At 38.4% G+C, this 26,403-nt stretch overlaps 2 protein-coding genes across 9 annotated transcripts in view; both read right to left on the minus strand.

Moving 5' to 3' along the window:
• Positions 1-419: 419 nt before the first annotated feature.
• On the minus strand, positions 420-7,573 carry CCNB2 (cyclin B2). The gene is made up of 9 exons (XM_068695313.1): positions 7,403-7,573; positions 6,353-6,481; positions 6,159-6,272; positions 5,635-5,805; positions 5,403-5,561; positions 3,690-3,926; positions 2,354-2,494; positions 1,677-1,787; positions 420-1,380 (listed from the first exon to the last, which is right to left on the minus strand). The coding sequence occupies exons 1-9, from the start codon at positions 7,424-7,426 to the stop codon at positions 1,279-1,281; spliced, it is 1,188 nt and encodes a 395-aa protein (XP_068551414.1). The 5' UTR covers positions 7,427-7,573; the 3' UTR covers positions 420-1,278.
• A 1,635-nt stretch (positions 7,574-9,208) lies between these two features.
• Positions 9,209-26,403, minus strand: part of RNF111 (ring finger protein 111) — a 51,111-nt gene continuing 33,916 nt past the window's right edge. For 3 of the 8 annotated variants that reach the window (XM_068695553.1, XM_068695546.1, XM_068695554.1), the window contains 8 exons: positions 25,576-25,831; positions 24,482-24,833; positions 21,863-21,988; positions 20,979-21,105; positions 14,973-15,065; positions 13,946-14,041; positions 12,220-12,347; positions 9,209-11,575 (listed from right to left, as the gene is read on the minus strand). In XM_068695553.1, coding sequence (XP_068551654.1) covers positions 11,458-11,575; positions 12,220-12,347; positions 13,946-14,041; positions 14,973-15,065; positions 20,979-21,105; positions 21,863-21,988; positions 24,482-24,833; positions 25,576-25,831 — 1,296 coding nt within the window. In that variant the 3' untranslated portion in view covers positions 9,209-11,457. The remainder of the gene's footprint in view (positions 11,576-12,219; positions 12,348-13,945; positions 14,042-14,972; positions 15,066-20,978; positions 21,106-21,862; positions 21,989-24,481; positions 24,834-25,575; positions 25,832-26,403) is intronic. The other 5 variants (XM_068695549.1, XM_068695547.1, XM_068695548.1 and 2 more) reach the window with 5 other exon arrangements.

Raw genomic sequence — 26,403 nt, forward strand, 5'->3', positions numbered from 1 at the left:
TCCTGTCCCTCCTAAGCTTCATTTAGGAACACAAACTCCATCTCCATTAAGAGATTTGACTCCTTCAAAAATACCTATTTGCATTAAGTGCTAGACTTTACTTATTCTATGGGAGAGAAATCTCTTGCCATAAAGATAAAAGTCTGCAGCTTCAACCTCCCACAGGCATGGATGGCATTGAGGCCTCGGCACAGTTCTGTAGTACTGGGGACTTGCCTTCTACATCAGAGCCCACACACTCATGGAGTTCAGCCGAATTTACAGACTAGCAGTTTGCAGGTCAACATTAAACACATAGTACTAAGTTAATAAGCATAAATGAAGTGAGGCAGAAGAGCTGTAGTACTTACGTGCTTATATTCCTCTGAGCATACAAGTAAATGCCTGTGCTTATTAGAAGAAAAGAATAACAAAGGAAATCAGATATTGTAAGTGTATTGTATTCTCTCAGGTATTGAGGTTTACTGAAAAAAATAAAAAGGAGAAAAAGAACAGGCAATGAGATGCTAGTTTTTTTTGTTTGTTTGTTTTTGTTTAAGAAGTAGAGTAGGTTTTAAGAGGCAAACTGATACAAAGGTCTGATCCCTGTAGTTCTACATCTACAGCCAGTGCACACAGTAGTCTGGCATCACAGAGGAGTTTCCTGCCTCAGCTCTCTGTTTAGGCGTACAAAGACAGACAACACGTTGCCTTATCTTCACTCTGTTGCCTGAACACAAAGCCTTACAAGGCTGCATCTGTTAAAGCTGGGAAAAGTAGGAGGCTATAAGTCAACAAACTACAAAAAAACAAGTTCTTGAAGACTTCTTTGGGACATGGCACTGAAATAAACACCGTATTCACTATCCCATAATGTATACCAAGGAAAAGTCCTGCTCTTTAAAAGTGTGAACAAATTACTAAATTCAAAGCCAAAAGATACCGATCAACTGCAGAAAATACACGTATCTAACTGCACATTGTATCAGTCACCTACTTTGTCCAATGTCCTAATTCAGCATCAAATTGCAGGTATTTCTAGATATTGCCCTTAAAAGATTCACAGTTGCAGAGAGGCGTTATTGTTCATTTTTTTATGGTTTTGTTTTTTTTTTTAAAAGAGAAGAGCTTTATTTCTGAGCATACAGTTGTATTACAAAGCAAGTTTAAAATTTCACCTTCAGAGGGCCTGAAACGTCTGTGGTAAGGCTGGAATGCTATTTACAAAGACCAGTAGCTTTATCTCAATAGACAACTAAGGACAAAGTGCATATCATCAGATACATCTGTCTAGGGTTATCATAAGAGTGATGATGCTAGGTCCTTGATTGTCTTGCTGTTCAGTTGAGGGATTGAGCTGATCCTCAGGAGTTTGCTACTCGCATACTTGTTCTTTATAGCCTGCAGAGGCAGAGGAATAATGTTACAGAAGATCTACACACACAACCCTTACTTTGTTCAATTATTCTGTTTTGAAAATAAAAGTAAGGTTAGAAGTGAACCAGCATACAGAATAGCAAGAGCACAGTTTTACTTTAAATGTTTGGTAATTGTTAGTACTGATGGAATATTTTTTCACAGGCTTGTCTAAATAGCTTACGCTTTAAGGTAACATACACAGAACATCTATCTAAGGAGTCACAATATGCAGCAAAGGTATTACTAAAATATTAGGAAGTTTAAGTATTTATACTTACAGTGTATTTTGTTAAGTTCCCATTTACTTTAACCACGTTCTTGGCCATATGCTTCATAATCATCACAAGACTGTCTTCTGCATACCCAGTGTAGTACTGCTGCTTTGTACCCTACGGTGTAACAGTAAGAAATTTAAGATTTACAAAGTGGGGATTCTGCTTACGGCACAATCACTTCAGGTAGCCAGCACCCCAGGCTTCAACTACTAACTTTGAGTGCTAGCAGTTGTAGTACTGTCAGTTTAGAAGACAAATTCAGAATCATATCTAGTGTGCAGTGAAATCTGGACACATAAATACCAAGAATCATGTTTTCGTAATGCACGGAAGACAAAAGAAACAACCCTTGCAAGAGTAACCAGTAGCTGATTTACAATTTACTATTCACAGTCCATAGCTTCATTATCCTACCTGAGCTACTTAGAGTGTAGTCTTCTGTAACTCAACACTTTCATAGGAAACCATTGTATAGTGGTGTTCATATAGAAAAAGTCAGTTTTGGTTTTAATGGTATGTTCCATATTCTACCTTCAGCTTTGCATCAGCCTGTCCTAATGTCATTTGATCCCCCACATTATTACTGATGTAAACACAATTTCCTTCAGTAGTGGTTTTAACAGTTTAATTCCATTGACTGGAAGAAAAAAACTCACAATGTGTTTGATTAAAATACTTACCCATTTGTTCTGTCCCAGAATCTTTTGAGACAAGCATAGTGCAGCTGCTGCAATCTCTGAAGGATGATGGTGTACCATGTCATAGTCTACCAATGTCAATTCCATCAGGTATTTTGCTAGTGTATGTTGCTCAGCATCAGCCTATCAGATTGAGAGTTCGTTAAGACACAAAGTTTCACTTCGCCTCATCAAGATACTTCAGGGTTGTTTATTCTTTCAATTAATTAATAAGTTGACTAATCTTGTTTTGCCAAGATCTTTATTAAGGCCTAAGGACCATATTAATTAGCAGTTACTTCAGAATTCCAAACCAGTGCAGTCTAGCAGCCATTTGGCATTTAGACATAGACAAGTGAGAGATTTTAACAGAAAAACGGCAGCATCAGGCACTGCTGTACCCAGCTAAGGGCTACAAGCGCTCCCTCTGTAATATACTACTAGGTGGGGAAAAATATACATTAAGTAGATCTTCATTAAGGCATCAGCTAACTTCAAGAACTACTTAGTGGTCTGTTAAAGTAAATGAAGCCCACTTCAAGTGCGGGCAGATTACTTAAGTGTAAGAGCCTCATAATAGTGAAGGCTCAGCTCAAACAGAAAACTTTCCTTTTGATTCTTAAGATAATACAGCATTTGCATCCAAGAATCACAAAGAACTGATATTGCTTGCCTTTTATGAGGAACACCCTGATTACCAGACAAGAGGCTACTCTGAAAGCTGGGGCTCTGCTCTAGGTGTGTTCAGTTTACTGTAAACTCACTGCAATTAAGACTGAACACAGGCCCCAGTAAATACAAACATGAAACCACTGCTGGCTGCCACAGTGTGAGGTCTTATCCCTCTGCCTGCAGTTTCATAACTGAGCATTCCTTGACACAGCACAAAGCAAGCAAGATAACAACACCCAAAGCGTTACCATCTTTACACCATCTTGACTGTCAGCAGTGTTCATATCAGCATGTATCAATACCTGAAGGGAGGGTGCAATGAGGATTGGGACAGGGTCAGCAGTGCCAAATGCCAGAGGAGAGGCAATGGGCACAAACTGGAACACAACAGGTTCCATCTGAACAGCAAGAAGCACTTCTTTACAGTGCACGTGACGGAACTGGAACACATTGCCCAGAGGTTATGGACTCTCCCTTCCTGAGGATCTTCAGAAGCTGCCTGGATGTAGTCCTGGGTAAGCAGCTCTAAATGTCCCTGCTTGAGCATGGGGGTTGGACCAAGTGACTTCCAAAGCTCCCTTCCAATCTTAATCATTCTATGATATATACACAGGAAGGTTCTAGGCAATAAGGCAAGGTTCTAGGTTCAGTAAGGACAAGTACCCACCTCTCCAGCTTTTGATGCTCTTCTTAAGAAATGAAGTGGAAGAGGCCGCCCCAAATCGAAGTTCAACTCTTTAAGTATTGTCATCTCCATTTCTCTAACTTCAGCACCAGTGTAAGCATTGTCAGTAATGTAAACAAAGTCTGCTACATCAGGAGAGAACATCTCTTCATATTTTGAAGCTAGAAGCAGCGCTGTTACACCTACCAACTGAAGTCTCTTACGAGATACTGAATGAGTCTGCAATATAAGAATTTGAAAAGTAAGACCTAAAATATCGAACTCTAGACACACAGATTCAAATTCATCGGCTTAAATGCCAGTATGTGTTTATTCTTAAAGACATAAAAGAAATTTTCTACTTTTGAGTCAGAAGTAATGACAAGCTCAGAGAATCACAACTTGGGAGTTAAGACGTTGTGTTACAGAACTCTAATATGAAGAGCAGCAGACTTCTTAGGATTAATCAAACTCCTTTAAAAGGATAGTTACTGTCTTGTACTTTTTCTGCAATGTTGCTAATTCAGCTGGAGACCATGGGATGGTTCATACTGTGGTATGAACATCGTTATCACTATCATTTGCAATTCCAGTTTTGATTAATGGTCATGTAAGTACTGGTTCTGGGATAAGATTTTAAGATCCCACCAATTGTTAGTATCATTACCATACCAATGTCCATCCCACGTCTCAGGATTTGCACAGTGTATCAATTTGCAGATTTGTTTAGCAGAGACCAAGCATAGCATGATTTAGTAAGAGATCAAATGCTTCCTGTAGTTGTTTTTCCTCGCCTTTCAGCTGAGACTAATAGAATTTTAAGTTCCCTAATTTCTGTCCCTAGTTTCTCTTCTATTCCTGCTTTGGATGGTGCGCACTTAGATTTTTGCAGCAGTTTACCCATGGCAATCCTGCTGACTACTCCAATTTTAGTGTCGCATTAAAGTGAACAGTCAACGTTTGCTTGTTTCACAGCCCTGCCAAGGGCTTTCACTGAGAGAGTTCCACAAAGTTGAATGTATTTAATAAGGTGACAGATAAAACAGATTTAGAAATGCCATTGAATAAATACACTTACTGCAATAGCACTAACATATAATAGTGCTAGCAAATATCTATCCCTCACCAAAAGGTGAAGGCACAGAGCTTACCAAGGTGTCCCTGTCCTGGCAGAGGAGAAGGAGCCCAGTCCATCAACTGCCTCCTCTAGCTTTCCAATTTCCTTTTTCTTCCCTAAGCTTTCCTTTCTTTGTCACTATAACTTTTTTTTCCCCCTAACACAAACTTTTTCTTTAACTGTTCCATCTCAGGTGTGATGTTTAGCACGATTTGGGTGAAGAGTTTAGTACTACAGTAATAATATGTTTAGCATGTACCTCATTATGCTCATTATCATATCCAGGGGTGTTAACTTTAATGTTCATTTTACACATAATGGAGTAAAAATTTTCACTCCAGCACCATAACCCTCAAGATTCTGTTATGTCTCAAGAACAGGGCCATCACACCAACAGAGGACTCACTCCATCAGCAAGCTCTCTTACCAAGCTTGCAGGCCTCCATCCACAATATTTGCATAGGGGATAGAAGAACAAGCTGTTCATCTCCCCGTTGCCTGAGGCTGGTGCTTATCGGTGACACTAACAAGTCTGACTAATCTCCAGTCAGTGAACAAATCGTGTAATCCAAACATGTTGACAAACATTGTAGACTTACTTGTAAGAAACGGTCCATAATCGCAACACACATGTACAGTGTTTCCTGCAGAAGCTGGAATCTTGAGTGGACCTGGACAAGCCAGTCAACTAAAATTGCACGCATACGCCCATTGATCGTCTTCCCGTCAAGGTAATGTGGGCGCACCGACTGCTGCAGCTGTTGGAGAAAGAGCTGCATGAGCAACAAGATAAACACTGCGCTGCAGCAGCACAGATTCAGTATGTCATACCTCAAGCTGTCTCAGATACAGATAGATGTCCTTTACATAGTCACTACAGAGCTGGGGATTCCCACAGTCCTCAGCATCGATGTCTTCTACGTTGTTGAGCAACACATCAGAGAAAGCTTGGCACAAATCCTCTTCTTGCATAGATACATCCATAGGGACAGGAGACAGAACCTAAGGAACAGGTCAGTGCTTACATAACTATAAAGCGGCAATGTTCCTTTATCCCCACGTTTTTCAAGTTACTAATGTAACAATTTCTTAAGATAAAAGTTGAAGAAGAAGCTGCACTTTTTAGTAATTGCCCACTGAAAGAGAAATCTGTAGGCATCACCCTGTAGTACTTCAACAACTAATTCTGTTGCTTTAATATTAGCCTTTAAGCACATGTATTGAACCAAAACCTCGGTACAAAGGGTTTGCTTTTCCATTATGGAAACAGGATACATCTACAAATAAAATTTGATGTTAGCACTCTCACTTACAGAGCTGAGATTAAGAAGCCCATTAGCATCATAACTTCCTACCTTTGGAACAGTAGTTTCTTTGAACACTTGTTTCACAGCAGCAGGAGGTTTAGGCTGTACGATTGTACTCGTCATCTTACTGGGCTTTGTGGGTGGTTTGAAGCAGTCTGTTTTCTACGGTGAAATCAATAATTATTAGTACAGAGCTAGCTGTGCATCTTTTCCTTATCAGTAGATTTCAAATGTTACTTTACCTTAGCTGCACGTGTTCCTCTTGTTGTAACTTTGTTTCCTATTTCTTCCAAAGCAGCCCTTTTAGCAGTCACTTGGGTTTTGGCTTTACCATTAAGTTCAGTCACAGCATTCTCCACCCCCATGGTGATCTAAAAAAGTAAAAATTCAGTTTAAAAGTCAGAGACTAACTTCAGATACCCGACGGCGTTTATAGCACTTACCACCACTGTACTGGTATACCTCTATGTATGCCATCTACTACCAAATGTCGTAGTTTTTATTTCCTACACATTCACATGGGCTCCAGGAAGAAGTCTCAAGCACACAGACTGAAGAGAGTACCATGAAAAGCACACCCCATCTCATTCTTCCTCACAGCCTTTTAATTCCATTTCACAAGTTAGAGCTCTTACCCGCCCCCTAGCTATCTACCGTGTTTCCCCACCCAGTAACCAGAGCAGCATTTCCATGAAGATGAGCAAGGCGCTTTTTGTCCACAGAATTCTGAAGGTTGGAAAAGACCTCCAAGATCATCTGGTCCAACCATTCCCCAGATTTCACGCCACGTAACAGAAATCCTTATATAGATGGAGATAAACGCCGCTGTTTGCCGTGGGGAAAGGAAAAAGAACAAAAAAGAAACACAACACCAAACAAACGCTACTTTTCAAGAGCTGAAGTTTTTAACCCTTGCAGAATTATCCCAGAAGAAAAAAAAATAATAAAAGTTGCGTTTGTTTCGTTTCCTTCCCTCACCTCGAGGTTGAGCAGCCAGGATCCCTCCCCCCCCACTCCCACCCCCCACTCCCACCCCCCGCCAGCAGCGGGAGGCCGGGCCCAGCTGCGAGCGGAGGAGCCGCCAGGGCAGAACCCAGCGCCTCAGGGGCTCCCCCCCAGCCCCCCGCGGGCACGCGGCGCCCCAGGCCCTGCCCGGCCTCAGGGCGAGGCCCTGCCCGGCCGCCCGCCCACCGCCCGCGGGCCCCGCGCTCGGGCAGGTGCCGGGAGCTCTCCGAGCGCCTCGCCCGGCGGCTGAGCGGGGCCCGGCCGCCCCCCGTCCCCCCGGCACTCACGGCTGCGCGGCGCGTTACGGCCATGGCTCGGCGATGGGGGAGGCTGCTGCTGCTGCTGCTGCTGCTGCCGCCGCCGCGCCGCTACCACAGACGGAGACCCCCAACTGCTGCCTCGCGCCGCCGCCGCTCCCCTTTAAACTCTCTCCCGCGCTCCTATTGGGCAGCTTCGTACGATGCACGCGCTCCATTGGCCCGCCCCTCGGGGCCCCGCCCGAAGAGGAAACGGTTTCAATCGCGTCCGGCAATTCCGGGGGGCGGGGCCCAGGCGCCAAGCGCTGCCCCCGCGGTCCCGTGTGCGGACGGCGCAGGCGCAGTGGCGGGCGGGAGCCCTGAGGGGAGGCGGGGCCCGCCTCAGCCTCAGCCCCCCCCCGTCAGAGCTCAAACAAAAAAAGCAAAAGCAACGAGTTGGGAGGCGTGGAAATAGGACAGCAAGGGAGGGCGCTGCAGGGACATCGCTCCGGGGAGGGCTTCCCTACCCCCAACCCCCTCTCGCTAAAGAAAGAGCCAAAAAATCATGCAAGGGTTTTTATTACAGTTAGCTAAAGCAAGCACTGGGGCGTGTCTCGTGCATTTCCTACTGCAAGTAAACTAAAAACAAAAAACCCTCCCCTCAAAACAAAAACAAAACACCCTTAAGAGTGCTCAAGTGCTGTTGTATCCAAATCCCTACTTCACCTTCCCCCTTTCAACGACATAATATTCCATTGAGGGTTTTGTTTATTTGTTGTTTTTTTTTTTTTAATAAATGTAAATCTTACCTTGCTTGTGGTATTTTAAAACATAACAGTACTGAAGATTCAGTAAAAGCCTCCAAAACTGTAAATTTGGAGCCTGTACACACTGAAGATGTAACTAGCACAAATGCAATATGTTTTGTACCATGCTCCTGAGATCCAAGAATTTTGATACTAGAGTGGTTGCATAAAACAAGACAGAAAAGTCTACTTACAATTGCCTAACAGTCTCCCCAGACTGACTGGCTTTCTGTTTACTCACATGCGCAACATTAGCATTTTGTTAGCCTTTGTAAGATCAGTCTTCTTGAATTCCTAAACTTCAGATAAATGACACTGTTTACTATCACACTGAACTGCCGCTAAGTGTTGGTTGATCCTTCACTGAGACTATTTTTCCTTGTCAGTACCTTTGAGAATACACATACACAAAGGAATTTTTACAGATCAAGACTTACAAAAGCAAAGTAAGGACGGCAGAAGGAAAAAAAACTTGCATAAGAAACAGGTCTTGAATGATACCAGTCTAACATTTTATTTATTGCATACAAAAGGATTTCTTTTGACAATGGAACTTTATATGAAAAGTAATTTAATGCATACTGTTGAGAATCTTATCTTCAAAGTCAAAGATGCTGCAGAAAACTTAAGGCAATGCATCTAAGCATGTAAAGCACAGTAAGTGGTGGAAATTTTCAAAATCAAAAAGCCTATTCATTTTCTTTCCTTTAAATTATGGTTAAGTCACAACTTTCTGGAATAGAAATAGGCTGCAGCTTTAGTAGCCCCTGCAATAGCGTATCAGATCAGAACACTGATTCCTGGCAAATACCTAAGTGTTCAACATCACATTACAATGTTATGCATACATTTAAGAGCAAGACAATATCAGTAGCAGTTATAAAACAAGTCAACGCATGGGCCACTAAAATACCTCTAGTACCAGGCACCCAGACTAGGTGCATAAGAGAATCCCTAAAAATAATCCCACAAACCTGTGCTTCTTTGTCTTCTAAGAAATCCAAGAGATTACATCACATACCCAGGGTCTCATTTATTTCACAGGCCCTGGTTGTTGTGTTGTTTTTTTTTTTTTTTTGCCCCAAGTCTCTCAAGTACCTTCTTGGAAACTTTTTAAAAGTGATTATTGTCAAACTTCAAGCATCAGTGGTCAACTAACTTTCCTCCTTTTCAACAGTCACTGAAGAATAGGAAGTGTTTAAAGTTCAGTCCTTCCCAGTAACTTTTTTTTAAAAAAAAAAACAAAAAAAACAATGCAGCTTCAATTTCACACTCACTTTCAGTTTCCCATAGCCATAATATTCAAGAAGGTTTAGCATAAAACCATGCCAGGTTTTGAAGCAATCAAATCATGTTACCTCTCTCCCATATTCCCCATTGTACAAACACAAAGTGGTTTTAAGTTCAGTCTTAGCAATGCAATTAAGCTTGAGAACGTTCATTTAACACACATGCTGGAAAAAAAAATTCTCCCCACTTAATGCCTCAGTGCCAGAGGTGTTAAGTCTGTTGCCAGCAATAGACACTGCGTTGGGAAATGCTACTCCTAACAGATTAGAGGACAAAAAAAAGGGGGAAGCAGCTTTAACCAGACAAAAAACAGGCATTAAATTAGATAAGGTAATATTTATAAATGGATCACTTTTTTAGTGTAAACATAACATTGTTTTCTAGGTTTACTGTAAACTGTTTTACACTTAATCTGATTATGAAAGACAAAGACAAGAGAAACTGAAGGTATTTATTATTCAATCCACTTACAAAGCAGGTAGCTTAATGCAAGCTTATTGACATGTTCATATATGATCCCCTAGGAACATCTTTTCCAATGTGACAGTAATACTGTCTCAACGTTTTCGCAATTTTCAGCAACTGTTTGAGCACATTTAAATAAACTATAATCTATTATATGTGAGACAATGTTTATGAGCAACTTGAGACCTGATGTGGATTAAAACTTCCTCCAAAGGCGAAATGTTAGTACATTATAACTTAATTCTATACACTATATTATGCAGCAAATCTTAACTATAGAAAATATTTCAATCAGTGATGGACTGTTGGTAATTTATAGAGGGAATCTATGATCAAAGGCAAAACTAGGTAACCACAATTTGTGTCTCAGTTTCTACAGAAATTTACAGGCTTTCAATTTACTAATGAAAAATAAAACAAGAGACAGCTGAATTTTGCTAATTTTATTAACTTTAAAACTAATAAAAATCCCAAGACAAGCCTGGAACCTTTAGAAGTTCTACGAATGCACGTGTATGTGTCAAAAAACACACAAAAAAAACCCTGCAGCTCTAAATCCTGATTGAATGGTTTTTATATTAGAAAACAAACAACCTTGATGTGCACAGATACTTCAACTTAAGTTAGCAGAAGACCAAACAAAGATTCTAAGCTATTTTTCCATTTCCCTAATAATTCTTTCAATTTGCAAGTATCTACAATCCAGCTAACTGAAATCAACATTTAGTGTTCACTAGAGAGCTGTTTCACAGCAGCAAATATTAAGTTAGGGATTCAAATTTCTAGACATAGGAAGAAAATGATAAATACAATCTGAACAGCAGTCTAAATGTTTAATATTGACATTCAAATATATCTGCATTGTGCTGAAATCTTCAAACAAACACAAAAATCTGATCAGACAAACTCTGGTGATGAGTATGCTATATGTATCAGTCAAACTGAATATAGTTCGTATTCTGTTCCCACTATTAAGGATGTTATTTGACTCAGAACTGATATTGTAAATATACAGCAGCCATTTTTTCCTAATTAAGGAATGTCTCAATACATAATATTATCCTCTTCTAGATGATCTTTATACATTAAACTAAAATATATGATTGATTAAATTAAGGAATCCGAGGTTAGTAATGAGTGAAATCATACTTTCAAAGCTCGATACTATGTAAAACAAACCAAAAAAAAAAAAGAGACCACACAGTTCTACTTACTAAAGCAGCTAATCTTGCCTGCAAGTTTGGGGTCACAAAGCCCATAATATGTGCAAACAAATGCAATACAAGGAACCATGCAAAAATACAGTAATGAATCAAAAGAAAGATGTAAAACCTAAAAAAAAAAAAGTTTTATAAATATACTGAAACTCAACTGTCTTCTACATAAACTGTAGGTCTAGCATCAGTTGTACCATATAGCAGAGCCAGCACTCTAGGTTCAATGCTTCCAAATCTGCGCAGGTAAGTCATGCCATCTTTGGTTGACTGCAGTACCAGGAAGGATGAGAGGGAGCGAGAAGGAGGACCATAGTTCTGGAAAATGGTGTCAACTTTCACTAGGCAGTTGAGCCTCAATGTCCACTCTGCAAATGGGGCACTTCTTGTTAGTAATCAGCCACTGATCTACACATACTTGGTGGAAAAGGTGCATACATGGAAGTCGCCTGTCATCAAAACAGAAAAAGTGCATTAGCATTAACATAACATTTTCACATCAACATTGCCGTTTTTCAATGGCTATGCGGACCTCACTGTATTTTTGGTATGTGTATGTTTTTCCACAAGTTTCACTAGCCTTTCCAGTTGACCTGCATTTTGTCTAGTTCCAACAACAGGCAATGAAGTTAAGTATCAGGTTGCTCCTAATGTGTTACAACAATTTAAACCTGTTACACAGCTTAAATAGCATTATTACTCCAGATAAGTTGAAATTAATCTGGAATTCACCTGGTTAATTCCTTACACAAGATACTGTGCAGAGAGCACAGTATGATTTGAATGAAGTACTATCATCCATACCCTAACTTTTTTTTTTAAATGTTATCATCTTCATCTTTTGTTAAAAGACAGACAGTCAACTTAAGGAAGACCGTAAGAAGAGAACCTACATCCTACCCAAAGACAACACAGAACGAACAATAAGGGCTTCCCATTAAAGCTTGTTTTATACAATGGTTATAAGGACAGATAATGATTAGTCATAAAAGTTAAACATGGTAGTGTTGCAAAGAGTAGCATAACATATCCAAGTATGGTCTCAAATCCAGAATATTAGCACAATATTATGATATTCAGTGGTACTATTTACCTGACATCTTCACCTTCCTCTAATATAGATAAGCAGATGGTACACTTTTCCTCTGTGTCTTCTTCCGTTCCTTCCTCCCCATCTTGCTTGCAGTGCAGTTTCCTCTGTGAGAACCAATCAGTTGTTACCTTATTAGTAGAGACGACATTATTGACAAACTGAGTAAAATCTGTTTTTAATACAAGTTCAACACACATTTCTTTTAAAACATTCCATATTCTTAAGTATTACTTATTCAAATGTGCTTGAACCAAATGAAGAATTATCACTTGTAGCAAAAAAAAAATCACAAGATAGTTCAACTTTAATTAATTCTTGTGACTGGACTGTTAATATACGTATTTAGTATTGTTGCAACCAGTCCCTTCACTTGTGGCTTATATGCAAGTATCTTCATTTCTTTCACAACGAGGCAAGAAATATACACACAGTATCTATCTTAAAGTCACTCTTTATCAAGTGATAAAGAACACTACATAGATGTGGATGGGATTCTATACTATGGTATAATAAACCAATTGAGAGAGAACAGAAGTCGTGGAAATTCTGTACCAGACTCAAAACTTGACTGTCTTCCTAATGTGAGCATGGTGAAGGTTAACATTTTAAGTAAGTATCAAGCTGGTAAATGTTGTGAACAAATTATTACAACTCAACTCCAAATGAAGTCTTACTGTACCTGATGACTCATCCCTGAAGCCTGTTGACTATTTAGTTATTACCAATAGCTATTTCATTGCTCACATGGCTATTCATAATTGCTGGACAAGTTATTAAATAATGTGGCTGAAGATGGCATCTGAATGCCACTGCTGGGATGCAGGAAGAAACAAGATTTTAACCTACCATTTCCTTTCTTACCCAAACAGAGGCATTTAGGAGAGAAGGCATATTTCTACTATTAAGTATTCAACTACTCTGAATACTGAAGAAGCCACCTTGAAAATTTCAGCTGTCCCATTCTTCTCCCCATCTACATTTACAACACTTAGTTCCCTGTCCCCCTCATTGCTTAAGGTATTCTATAAAATACAGTTTTCAATGCAAAATGCACAGTTCAAAACCACAGTAAAGTTATCAGCTAACAACCGAAAGAACATTATTCTGACTGATCTGGAAAAGAAACACAGAATGAAATGGAAATCTAGGTGGAGAAGCAGATTAATACCTCATAGTGGGTTTATGGTGCCAATGAGAAATGTGGGACTAATCAGACCTACCAAGCATCCCAAGCAGAACTGTCCATATGAATTTGGCTATGAATCTCGTCAAAACTACAATGTTAAACATTTTGGCCCATTAAGCTTGAAAGGTATTTGTTTTCCCTTTTCCCTTGGTCTGTGAAAGAACATTTTCCTGTTTCTGGTTTTTGGCCTGTGAAGACCAGGGATACTCTTCACCACCCTTATCTTAAGGTGATATCTGTATGTGCAAGCATTCACTACAAAATAAATAAGGCTAAGCTTTGACCTGTTTGTGTGTCAGAAACGTACGAATACCAAAACATTGCTTATCACATTACAACAGATCTCTATTTAGAAACCACATTTTTTGTATTGCCCTCATGAAGGAAATGGTATTGTATGCTTTGCTTACAATCCTTGAAATTGCAAGACAGGGTAAACATGCACTCTTTGAAATCAACACTTCTGCAGATTTAAGCTAAATACAAACATTACTACACTTTAGGGTAAATATAACAGCCCACAGTTTAAAAAATCCTCACCTTTTTGTACTTATGGGGATATGTGCATCTTTCTATAGTTCCCTGTGTTGCTCCACGATTTACATTGCCCAATCGTTCCTCCAAGTGAATCAGCTCCTAAAAGAAATATCAAGAAATAAACAGCATAAGAACTGATAGTTCAACTACCTTGAAAAACATATATTTTTTATTCTAACCCATTTGCAGATTGACAAACAAATTTTAATTCCCTAGTTATTCAAATGCAAGAAAAGCAAAAAAGGATATATTGTATAGAAGTTACGGGTTTATGAAAAAAGCAAACTAAAACCCCTAAACACAACACTACCTGGTATTTTAAGTTACAGGGAAACAGTCATATAATAGTGAGAGAATCAAAAACTGCTTGCCAGCTAGGAATGTTTATCAGTGTATTTACACATACTTGTGTTTCTAGTGAGGAAAAAGCAATTAAAATGTACCAGGAAAGTATTTGCTTTCTAACAGTCATTAAGGCTTGGAGGCAGGGGGAGACATTTCTTAAGATGAAATACAATGACTGATTTCTTTTTCTCCAGCAATAAGTTTACTAGAAACATAAGATGTCACTGAAGATGTTTTCAGTGGACTAGGTCATTAACTCTCTGCATCTGATACTTTTTATTATTACATTTAAAAAACAAACAAACAAAAACAGCTTCAACTCCCGCACTACATAATAAACAGGACAGCACTGTCAAAACTGCCAAGTTTCACCCTCACTAGGAGGGATTCTGGCACAGATATTCAGAGACACGTGAATACTACATCCTACTTAGGGGAAGAAGACCAAGATGTACTGTCAGTTAATAACCACCTAAACCTGTGTTATCCACGGCACCTTTTCTTGACTGACTCAAGATGCTTTCAGCATCTATTCCCAGTCCATGCCAGTGAGGACATTCTATGAATTAACAATATTTTCTTTATTTCTTTTACATCTACATATAAAACTAGCTCTACCATACACCCTCCCCGTATTCCCTCATGACATATTTTGGCATTGATCTAGTTTTATTCTATTACAAACCTCAAAATTGCCCCTGAAAGGGCCTCTGAATGATGTTCCATCCAATCCCGATGAAATGTAACGGATGTGAGGATAGCCCGCCATGTCTGGTACCTATTCAAACAGCAGATGTTAAGTTAAACCTATTCAGAACAGTGCCAGAATTTTACTGTTCACTTTGTAAAATTTAAGATCCTTTTGCTTTTATTGAATCACTTATTTATACTCCTCAGCTTGAATACACTATTATAACCGACAGCTTATCACCACTCTGAGCTCTCTGAATATAACTGGGAGCAAAACAGAAGTGAGACTAGATCCTCTATTATCAACTCTCCAGATATGCATTACCTATTTCATGGCATCACTTGCCAGCTCTCAAAGTCTCAACCTGCTTTGTATAAACACACCCTAGATATCTACCTCTATTTGTAAACAAACACACTAAGACTATGCATGAAGTTACCAGAAAAACTCGTAGATTCTCAAATATAAGTTTTTAGTACCACGGAAGAAACAAAGCTAACATTCAGCCCAGAAAAAGAACCGATTTCCTTACCTTACTCAAGAAAACTGAACATCTTTAGACACCCTTCACATTTAGAGGCAGATAAAAGTAACACTTGAATAAATCTGATCATCTAAAGTCACAGACATCTCTACATACGCTATATGTTCAAGCATCCACTGACTTCCTTGCATATTAAGAGATACAAGCAGTGAACAAATTACCAGTGTTCAGAGATTTACTACCCTGCAGGTACTTCAAACACCAGTGCTTTCATACAGGAGAGCAGAAAGGTAGTTAAAATATAAAGGGTCACCTTCATAGCAGAGCTTCTTAGTTGCATTTCAGCTACCACAAGACAAAGAAATAATGGTACTGCCTTTTGGTCAGAAACTTAACAGTAGCAATTTGTTTTTTTATTAAAAAGGTGAGAAAAACAAAGTGATCAGTGGATTCAATTTACTTTCAACACGGAGAGTGTACTGATGTAAGGACTGTAAGAAGCAATTCATTTGGAAATACCGTAATGTATTTTAGAAGTGCTATCTTCCTTTCTGTGCTGTCAGCTAGTAATGCCCCTGCTGCTGTATGTCACAGCTCAAAATTAATTTCGTGAGTCTGTCAACAAGTTAGACATCTCAGATATTATCCTTTAAGTTGAATACTTGTACAATTTCCATGATTTTCAGCAAATTCTTAACATATAAAGGGTGTAAAACTGAGTTAATGCATTGTAAGGAGCCACAGGTCTAGACAAAGTTACTCACATAACATTAACAGACCAATACAGTACCTTTCTATGTTTTTCAAATCCAGTCTGGTAGCTAAAAGCTGACGTGAATAGCAAAAATTTCTAAACAACTTCATTTCCCTAGCAGATGCAGAAATTACACTTGACATTGCCTCAAAGGTCAGAGGTTACCAACTGGAGTGACACGTAGCCAGTCAGGTCTCCCAGCTAGAGTGAGTTCTGCTACTAGAAGCTATTTGAGAAACCTCCTAACACCACCACAAAAGCAAGAGTTTCTCAGAGCACATATTGCAACAAACAACTGAATTTACACAACAAACGCTGGGTGGGACATGATATATTTTCACAGTACTAAACGTGCCTTCACATTAGCCTGGTGGGAAACATAGCACCTCTGTACAACTATCTGAACATGGCACATACAGGCTCTTTTATGGAATATTCTTGAAGAGCAGGTTACATTTCTGGCCAAGTAAAAACACTATCTTGAAACAGCCATCTTCGTAAGAACAAAATAGCTTTTATGCCTGCAGAATAAGCAGTGTGCTAACACAGCAAAATTTTAACTGATTACATTTGTGCCTACAAGCAACAATGGGCAAGAGAAAGAACAATAATGCCCAAGAGAGAATAACCTAACTACTACCCATTTAACTGTCACCAACTGCAAAGAAACTGCTCTCTTGAAACAGCTTCAAGAAAGTTAAGCACAGATGAAAGTGCACTTTCAGTAAGTTTTGAAACTGCAGAAGAAAGGAAAGACAGCTAATGCCAGCCTATGTTAAGTAACTTACTTTTTTTGATATAGTCAAATAATAATATACAATTTAAAGCGATATACTCTGAATTTGCAAAGTTCAGCCCATGCTTGCCAAGAACTGTGTGTTTCCTGTAAAACAAAGGATCACTTGTTTCTGGTTTTGCACTTCCTTATGATGTTTCCTACTACTAACAAAAATGTACAGTGACTCAGAAGTTCAAGCTGAAGTCTGAACCAGTTACAACACAATCATTCTGAAACAGTTTGAAATAGCCTACAAGAAAGATATAGCTTTCCTTGCTATCCTGTTTTCAACACCTTCCGTATTTCCAGGATTTTTCTGCCTTTCCACTGCCACCAGTGATTTTTCCATTGCATTGTAGTATTTATCTTCCCCATCCCAACCTTCCATTCAACGGTTCTAATTAAGGATCTTAACAATACACTTATCCAGGTAACTGCTTTAATCCATGTCAATACTTGAAAAAATAAAGCTGATCAATTTTCTTAAATAAGTCAAATTCAAACAAGGAAAAGTTGCAATTTTCAGAGAGACACTGTGGGAAAGAAAAATTAACATATGTTGCATAGCTAAAGACCTAGGTCTATCTGTGCCAAAGGGGAACATAAAATAAGCGCTCTTCAGTGGTCCATAATCTATTAAAAAGCAAGCAAACATGAATTCGTGTTTATATGGGAGAAAAAAAAGGATCAGTTGTATTACAAAGTTCCATTTTTCCTATTTTAAAAACAGTTAAATCTGTTGCAGTTAATGAAATCTATTTCAAACTTAACATCCACCTATAACTACACTCCAGCAGCACATATACAGCCAATATCTCCTGTCTCTCTCATGTGGTGCTGCATTATTTATGTGACACATGGATCTTTAGTTGACTCCTCTGAAAAACATTCAAGTTCGCTGCGCAGAATGAATCCATCACAAAAATCACTTTGACAGGAGCTTTTTTCCCCTCACCGTATGCAAGGCACTGAAATAATAACGATGGGAACACACACTACTCTCAGGCAGAGTCACAATGATCAAAGTAATTGCATTAACTCAAGGAGGGAAGTAGACTAATCCTTGTCTAGGTAGGCATGAAAGAAGTGTTCTTTAAACTGCTTTTAATCTAGGATCCCTCCTGAAGCAACACTTCAACAAGTGAAAATTGCCTCTACCAAGCTAATAAGAGGGTGAGGGAAACAAAATCTTTTCTATTTGGACTGGCAGAGCTGCTGAATGCTACTCCTATCCCCTAATGCATCCTTATCTTGTCTTGCTGAGGACTGAAATTGCAAGTCTGTTTGAGTAGACCAGATGAAAATTAGATTACCTGCATCCGATTAAGATCTGAAATTGATACATCAGAGTACTGATGTCATTTTAGCCCTAACAATCCATTATGCCCTTTACATCAGACATTAGCTTCCAAGAGTTTTTTGTAACTCCAAAAAAAAGACAAAAAATGCCCACTGCCTACCAGGCAATTCACCGTTTTTGGAAAGTATATTAAACACAACTGATTTTCAGTTGAGCTACTACATAAGTTACTTCAAAAGACTTGTTAAAAACAAACAAAAACCAGAACATCAACAGTTTATGACACCTGCATCAAGAACACAGCTAATGAACTTGCAAACTGCTGCTCAGTACACCCTGTTTTCCAAAAAAGAAAGCACTCCTCATAACATTAACTAACCTTAGCAGAGGGACTTTAACTATAGTTCAGCCTCTCCTTCCCTGCCCCAGTTCCTAAAGTTACAATGAAAAGACCTTGATGACAGAAGCAGTCACATCTGTTGTTCTTCAATAAAAAATGGCACTTTTGGTTAAGATTCAATTTTTTTTTTTTTTTAACATAAACTTCACAGATTTGCTCCATGTTCAGTAGTCGTTTTTGCTGACAAATCTCCTATATTCTCACGTATATGTAAATAAAGAAAATTTTGGTTTTCACTACCACCATAGAAGGGACAGAACCATCAAAGCGCTTTGAGCCCCTTCTGTATACAACTGCTAGCAGTGCTTTAACCTGCCTTTATTTTCTTCTAGTGCATGTAATCTGCACACGTTTCATATGACTCAGAACACCACTGCTTCAAAGCCTACCACTCAACCTGATTTCAGCAGGGTTCAAAACAGATCCCAAACTTTCAAGGAATTACTGCTTCCAGATGTCTGTACACTGCAAAATGCCTTGTCAGGACAATGCGTAAAAAAACTTGACACACACAACTTGAATTCAACTTCATCCAGAGATTCATGAATGACTTATAAGGACCAGTAGCCCTACACAAACACATGCACAAGTTTTTGTAGAGTTAAAGAACCCTACTTCATCTGACATATCTGTTACTAACAGCAGCTATTTGGCAAGACTCCCCAAAGTATCTTATCAGACATTCATCAAATACTTCTAAATATTCTCTAAGTTTTTTTTTCCATTCTACGACTAACAAGACAGTAAAAGGGGGGTCCCAACTACTTCTCATGTATCATTTTTGATGTATGCACACACCTGCAAAAGTTAAAATACAGGTAAGCTTCTGAACACATTAACACAAGGATGAGCTCACCTCTCAAGTTTCTAGAAGCTCCACAGCAACAGTGGAAATAAGTCTCATAATTGACTTAACTAGCCCTGATAGTGAGATAAAATAGACACGTTTAACTTGCTGCCTCCTAACACAACTGCAGGTCACTGACCTATTTAAAGGGCCCTTTTTCATGGAGAACATAAAAGCAACTGATGTTACCTGTTAACAAACACTGCATGAAATAAATGTGAAAGAAACATTTTTTGTCCACTTCTAAAAACAGAAACCTAACTGAAAAAGACTGCAGAAAAATTATCTGTACAGATGATGCATAGGGATAAGGCTATATAATTTTACTGTCTATGCTAAAATACTGAATTAGAGTGCACTGAACGGTCTATGGTAACTATGAAAGCTGTGCAACAAAGAATTACCAACCCTACAGAGATAAGAGATACCTGAGGATTATTACATTAGATAAGTAGCAAGGATCAAGCAGTTTAAGAACAGACAAAGAGACCACTATTACAGTATTAGTTATAAATTTATAATCCAATCTCTAGATGTCAGTTCTGGCCTCTAATACAGAAATCTTGTATGGACAAGACTTGCAGGTTGATTTTTTTAATTACAGTTTTAGCATCTGTCTCTAGATGAGGCCAGCATTTGACTAGATTGTCTAGCTTTTAGAGGGCTAAATGAAACAGATTAGCCATACAGAATACCCACACAGAAGTGGTACACTTACGCAGTTCAACTACATTTGTCTTGATTTGTCTTGAAAGAAAGAATATTTTTACATAACCATACAAAAATTCTTTCAAAAACTAGTATTCTGTATAAGTCACAAGATACACAGATTCTCATTTTTCTACTGTAGATTTAAAAAGTTGTGTTTAGTAAGGGACTAACCCTTACACTTAATTCTGCTTGTAATACTTCATGCTACAAAATCATATTTTATTATGTGGTATAAGGTTGATGAACACCAAATATTACTGAAAAAACAACCAAATCTCTATACAGAATTCCAGCTGTACATATGAAACTTAAAATTAAATGAAGCACCAGCGCCAAACCTTATGCACTGGGTGGAAAGCTGGTACCTTTAACAAACTAAAGCTCATTAAAGAGCACAAGTTTTAGAAATCAGATGCAGAGGGTCAATGCATTGCAATGCACATGACAATTTAATTAAAATATGATTCATTTTACAAGAGCTGAAGTTAGAAATGTTAGCGTCCTAAACTATTTTTTCTCATTAGATAAGAGCCTGTCTGTTCTTGTAGCTTTCTATCTGGGAACAACACAAAAGCACTGGATTATTTTCTTCTTTAGTTAAACCAATACCTTTCACACCAAGGTATACGTGCCTAATCAAATACATTAATCCCCAAATAATTTTCTTAACAAAGAAAATAATTACAATGACCAATTACTGTGATTTTTCACAAGCCATCTCCTTACCATTAGGGGAAGAGCCCCTATTTGCAAGTGATGAAGTCGAGGAGGTGCGTGGTAGTGGGCCAAGTGAGGATGCAAGGGCCCTGGAGGGTAAGTAGCTGCAGTCACACCAGCTTCAATTCCCAGTTCCCTGTCACATGAATGAAAGCAGCATTACAGTAATGGTACATCTTGCCTCCTAGATACATTTCCACTGCTTTGGACAGCATAAACCACAGCAACACTATCTTAACACTTTTTTAAATATATGTAAACTTCACTGAAAATCTTCTTAATCCTACCATAACTAAAAGCAGCTTTTAAGTAAGCCATGAAGATCCAGTACATTAAATCAGTAGAGACAACTACATATTTATCGTGTTGACTAGTTCATGCACTATGGAAACAGAAGCCATAACCCAGGAACCTCTTCTCTGATGGCTCAGAAGTAATTTTTTCCAGATATTAAATACATAACAGAACTTAAACCTAATCTTCACAAGTGGTCTGATGCAATTTCAAGTAAGCTAATACATAATACGAGATAATGATAAGGTAGATAAAGTCTGGATTTGATTTACAAGCTTATTTTATAAACAAAAAATACAAGAATTGGCTTCAGCAATGTTTTACTTGCCTATTTTAAAAAGTCAGTTCTTGAAATAACAACCTACTGTCAGTGATCCTCAACTCCTTTCAAAAAGCAATGGACAAAAAACTAGAAATATGCTTAATATATGGAGTGCTAAAAGCAACATTTCAAAGCCAAATCAAGATATACCAATTTTAAATTACAGGTGCACACAGCAATTATTATTATTATTATTATTTTAAAAACAACCTGCATTATCAGCTATGGTCCTTTGCACTGAGTCTCAAAGAACTAAAACAGTTATCTGATTACTTACCAGGCAGACCTCTCTGGAGCTTGTCGAGGATGGGAAGACATTGTCTGAGGCACGTGAATGTGATGCCCATGACCGTAATTTGGGTGCATTCTGTGAGGATGCGGAGGAGGCCTCTCATGAGCACGCCTAAAAACAAAACAGCAGCAGTTAATTCCACACATTTATTAGGGTAGAGAAAGTAAAATTCATCAATGTTACAGCCTGAATTACTGGAACAATTTAAAATGAAAAAAAAATCCCCACACTGTTTTAATTTCAACTTATGTCTAAAGCTAGAATTTCATACTCAAACACAAAACTGACCAAATAGTTATCTTTATAGCAATATACTGAGATACGCTGCAAACACTGTCAGCTACCGTGATCTGGTCTTCACCTGACAGATACAATCAAGGGACTGACAGTGTTTAATCCTAATCTCAAACTGCAGAACAGGAGAGCAATGGAAGTGCACATAATGGTCATGTCACAATTAAGGATGTAGTCTGTAGCACTGCCGTGAATGATTCTTAGTTTATTTCTAGTAAAATTATACCACCAGAAATTATTAGGGGAAAACAAACACACTAATCAGAGGTAATTTGCCTTGAAACACGTTTGCATCATAGCTCAAGTAATAAGAGAACAGTTTCTTCCATTCCAGCTGGTACAGAACAACTACAGTTTTGGACAAAATCTTTGCAAAAAACCTGCTGGCTGATTTTTGCTACTTTACCATCTTCCACTTACCACAAAAAAAATTGATTAGTGTTTTTATTTCCATTGCATTCAAAGCAGAATTATTTTATTATTATTATTCAGCCTAGAGACTTGGATTTTACTAAGAGTAGGAAACTCCCTTCACATTCAGTCCCACCTTAAAATTTCAGACAGAGCAGATTACATTTTGTAATCTACGTACTTTTAAAAAAAAAATAAGAGGTTACTTAAAGCATGCTATTCTAACCAATGCAAATTGATGCTTCTTCAGAGAAATCTGTTGAGCTTGTAAAAATTATGTTACATGTGTTAGTTTCCTGCAGTGGTACATACCAACACGGATACAATTATCACAGCAGAACCTATTCCTAGTCTCACCTCTGTTCAGTTCATTAACTATGGGAAAAATCTGGAACAACATATTTTTAAAAAGATTTTAAACATAAATACTATATGGTATACGAACGCAATGCACCATCAAATGCTGCCTTCTGCACATTTTGTTGCCAATCCCAAGATCCAAAGTTATAGTTGTACCCAGTGTTTGAGACATGACAGTAAGGATACTAACCACTCTCTACTTACAATTTTGAAAGAGTTCTGTGTCACTAGAAGGTATACAAGCTGGAAGACTATCCCATATGCTATTTCTAGAAATGAAGGATGAAACAACGTCCTGAGAACTCTTGAGAGGTTGAAACAAGGAACTGAAGGAATCAGAATTCTGCTATCATGAAGCTTCTAGAACAAGTAAGATGGCTATCACTTTTGGTTTTCCTTGAAATTCAGTCTCCCACTTGACCTGGCTTGAGCCTTCCAAAATTGATTTTTGTATACTACTCCATAATCACAGGCATACACAACCAGTACCCTTGCATGCTGAAGTCAGGGTGTTGAGGTCATACCATTTGCATAACAGATAAAGAACAGGTCCAGGTTCAAAATTGTCATGACTGAGAAAGAAGAGAAACATATGACTTCCCTACAGAAAAACACAGATCTATCATGTATCACTGTCAGCAGAGTTAGTACCTATAGGGTTCTTTTGTGGTTTTGTTAAAGTATCTGAAAACTGCTTAAGAAGTTGTGGTTAAAGCAAATTTTTGTTTCAGCATTAACATCTAAATCTGTTTTATACTAGGTACTGGTAGAATTCATATAAAAATGTTAGGAGAAACAACTAGAGAGTTCTTGCTTGAAATGCTCTTGAATATCTAAAAGCATTATCTCTGAAACAAAATAGCTTCAGTTATGCCTTGATTGAATTCCAAGCCAGTACTGACCTGATTTCTGTTGATACTAGCGTCTAGTTTAGCAACAGCAGTATCCCTTAAACAGTATCAAGAAAGCTACACCTCAACAACCGTCACCTTCTGATAGGCATTATTCAGTGTTTCTTCTCTTCTGAAGACCAAGGTGTAGTAAAGCTAGGCATTTATCTAAGACTAAATCTTCATTAAACCTGGTAAGCCATCTCTTACGAGAAGTCCATCTTATCTTAAAGCATTAGTTACACAAGAAGGATCTTAATAATATCAGCAGTGCAAAAGACATTTTTAAGAAACATATGGAAGGAGTTTATGATGTAGTTTTTAGGCTGTCCAGCTTGAAAAGGAATTCCTGCCTATTATCTGAAGGATAATTAATGGGCAAGAAAAACAAAGCTTCACTTCTGTTCCATAACCCATTCACTGTACTTCTTGCCTCACCTGGACGCAACAATGAATGTAGTGACAAGAACAGGTTCAGTCTAAATGCTCACTCAACTGCGATGGTACGTAAAGACACTTCCTACCATGGTTTAATGCTAACAGTTCCTAACCATGCAATTACTATTTGAGATCCACATGCAACGTTTTACAAACCTGAGGGAAACGAATTATATGTTTAGATAATGTTTTGAGTACATTTGTGACATACGTTGGGTGTTGCATCATTCTTCTTCTCTGGACCTCCATCCTCTGGATCACTTCATGAGGATGTAGCCTCTGTGCTGGAGGTGCCGTTGCAGGGATGTGATGGGAGATAGGCTGATGTGCTGCCGGAAGATGCTGTGGAATCGGAGCAGCTGCATTGGCTAAAGGATGAGTTGGTGGCGGAGGTGGAACAGGATGAGAAGATGCGTGGGAGGAGATTGAAGGATGGAAGGGATGCACTGGATGAGGAATAACATAATCTACTTGAGGTGGAGGTTGTGGCTGCGGAGGAGGATTTCCATGAGAGTGGGGACATGCAGAAGCTTGATGGTGAAGAGGTCTGGTCAAAGAAGCATCTGCAATGAAAACAGAGACTTTTGATCTTGTCCATAGTAGTTTCTGGATGAAATTTATAAAAAACACTAGTATCTTCACACAGGTGCTTCGATGTTGTTATACCAATTTAAAACAGTGGCAACATGGGAATTTGTGTATATTCAGCTTCTCAGGTGATTCCAGTGATACATCCTACAAGCCCACACTTCCTGCAGCCACTACTCTTCTTTCTTAGGTTGGTAAAAAGTAGACATCTGTGATGCATGTTGAAAAGGATATACATAATAAGAAGTTTTACTTCATTTGTTATTTTTAAATACTCTTTTTCCCCTCAAGTCCGCTATTTTGTAGACATAACACATCAAACAAGTTAGTTGATTCGGAGCCTGCTAAAGCAGAACTCATTGGAGGTATATGGGAGGGGAAGATATAAGGAAAAAAATGAAAAGGTGTTACTAAAGAACAAAGGATAAAAATATTTTCATAGTAAATACTTTTTTTTGAAGTTTGAATATTAAGAGCTGCCACTCAAAAATGACTTATTCCAAAAGAAAATATTTTAACTTCCCCTTGGTTACGTGTAATTCCTCTACATAAACTTAACCATTTAAATACATTTCTTAGCGTGCATTTTTCTAGGCCATTTTTACAATCAAAGTAAGCAGACAGTCAAAGTTTTCATATGTTGTCAGGGAAGCTGTTTTCTTGTTTGTTTTGTCATCCATCCCAACACACAGATATCCAGAACTTATCAGTACTTACAGGGAGAATGCATATAATGCCGGCAGGAAGAAAGCGATGCCTGAGGAGGAGGTTGGGGCTGGGGCTGTGCAACCATACTTGATCCATATCCATCTATCGTTATTGATTGGCTTGGGCCAGCACCAGCCTGATGCCCATAAATCGCAGTTCGAGATGAAGAACCAGGACAGCAGGGGTCAAAAGCAGACGTTCCATGAAAAGCACCACTTCCATGACTTCTTATGCCATTGCTGCTTAAGTCTACTGGCAACGCCTGCTGCATAAACAAACCACCTCTTTTTCAAGCAATTCTTCAGACATTGAAAACAAAGTCACCCTCAAACATAATATGCTAAAAAAGAATAAATACTATCTGGGATCCAGGTTTTTAAGTTTTAAGACCTGGTTCTGGAACATTCCTTAGATATGATTAAGGTTTCTTATTCCCAAATTCTTGAATCTTACAAAAGAGACTGAATTAATTATACCAGTAACATATAAACACACAACAAGGCTACGATGGATAAATCAAGTATGTGGGAGCTGCACACCTTGAATTATTTGCAGGCAAACAATGAACTTTAGTGTTTTCAGTTGTGTCTACTGTATTACATTTAAAACATATACCAGATTGTGCTAACTTAATTTACAACATGTAGAACTATCAGTAATGTTCTTAGATTTTTAACAGTATTGTTTTAGATCTGATTTTTAGTTACTTTGGAAGTCTTAAAAGCAATGACTCTAGAAAAGCAACTTTTCTTTTTATAAACTGAACATTAGACTGATTTTCTTCCCTTAAAGCAGCTCACTTATGCACAAAACTATGATCTGCAAAGTGTATTCTAA

This window comes from Anas acuta, chromosome 12, assembly GCF_963932015.1.
Source record: "Anas acuta chromosome 12, bAnaAcu1.1, whole genome shotgun sequence".
In the NCBI taxonomy this organism is placed as follows: Eukaryota; Metazoa; Chordata; class Aves; order Anseriformes; family Anatidae; genus Anas; species Anas acuta.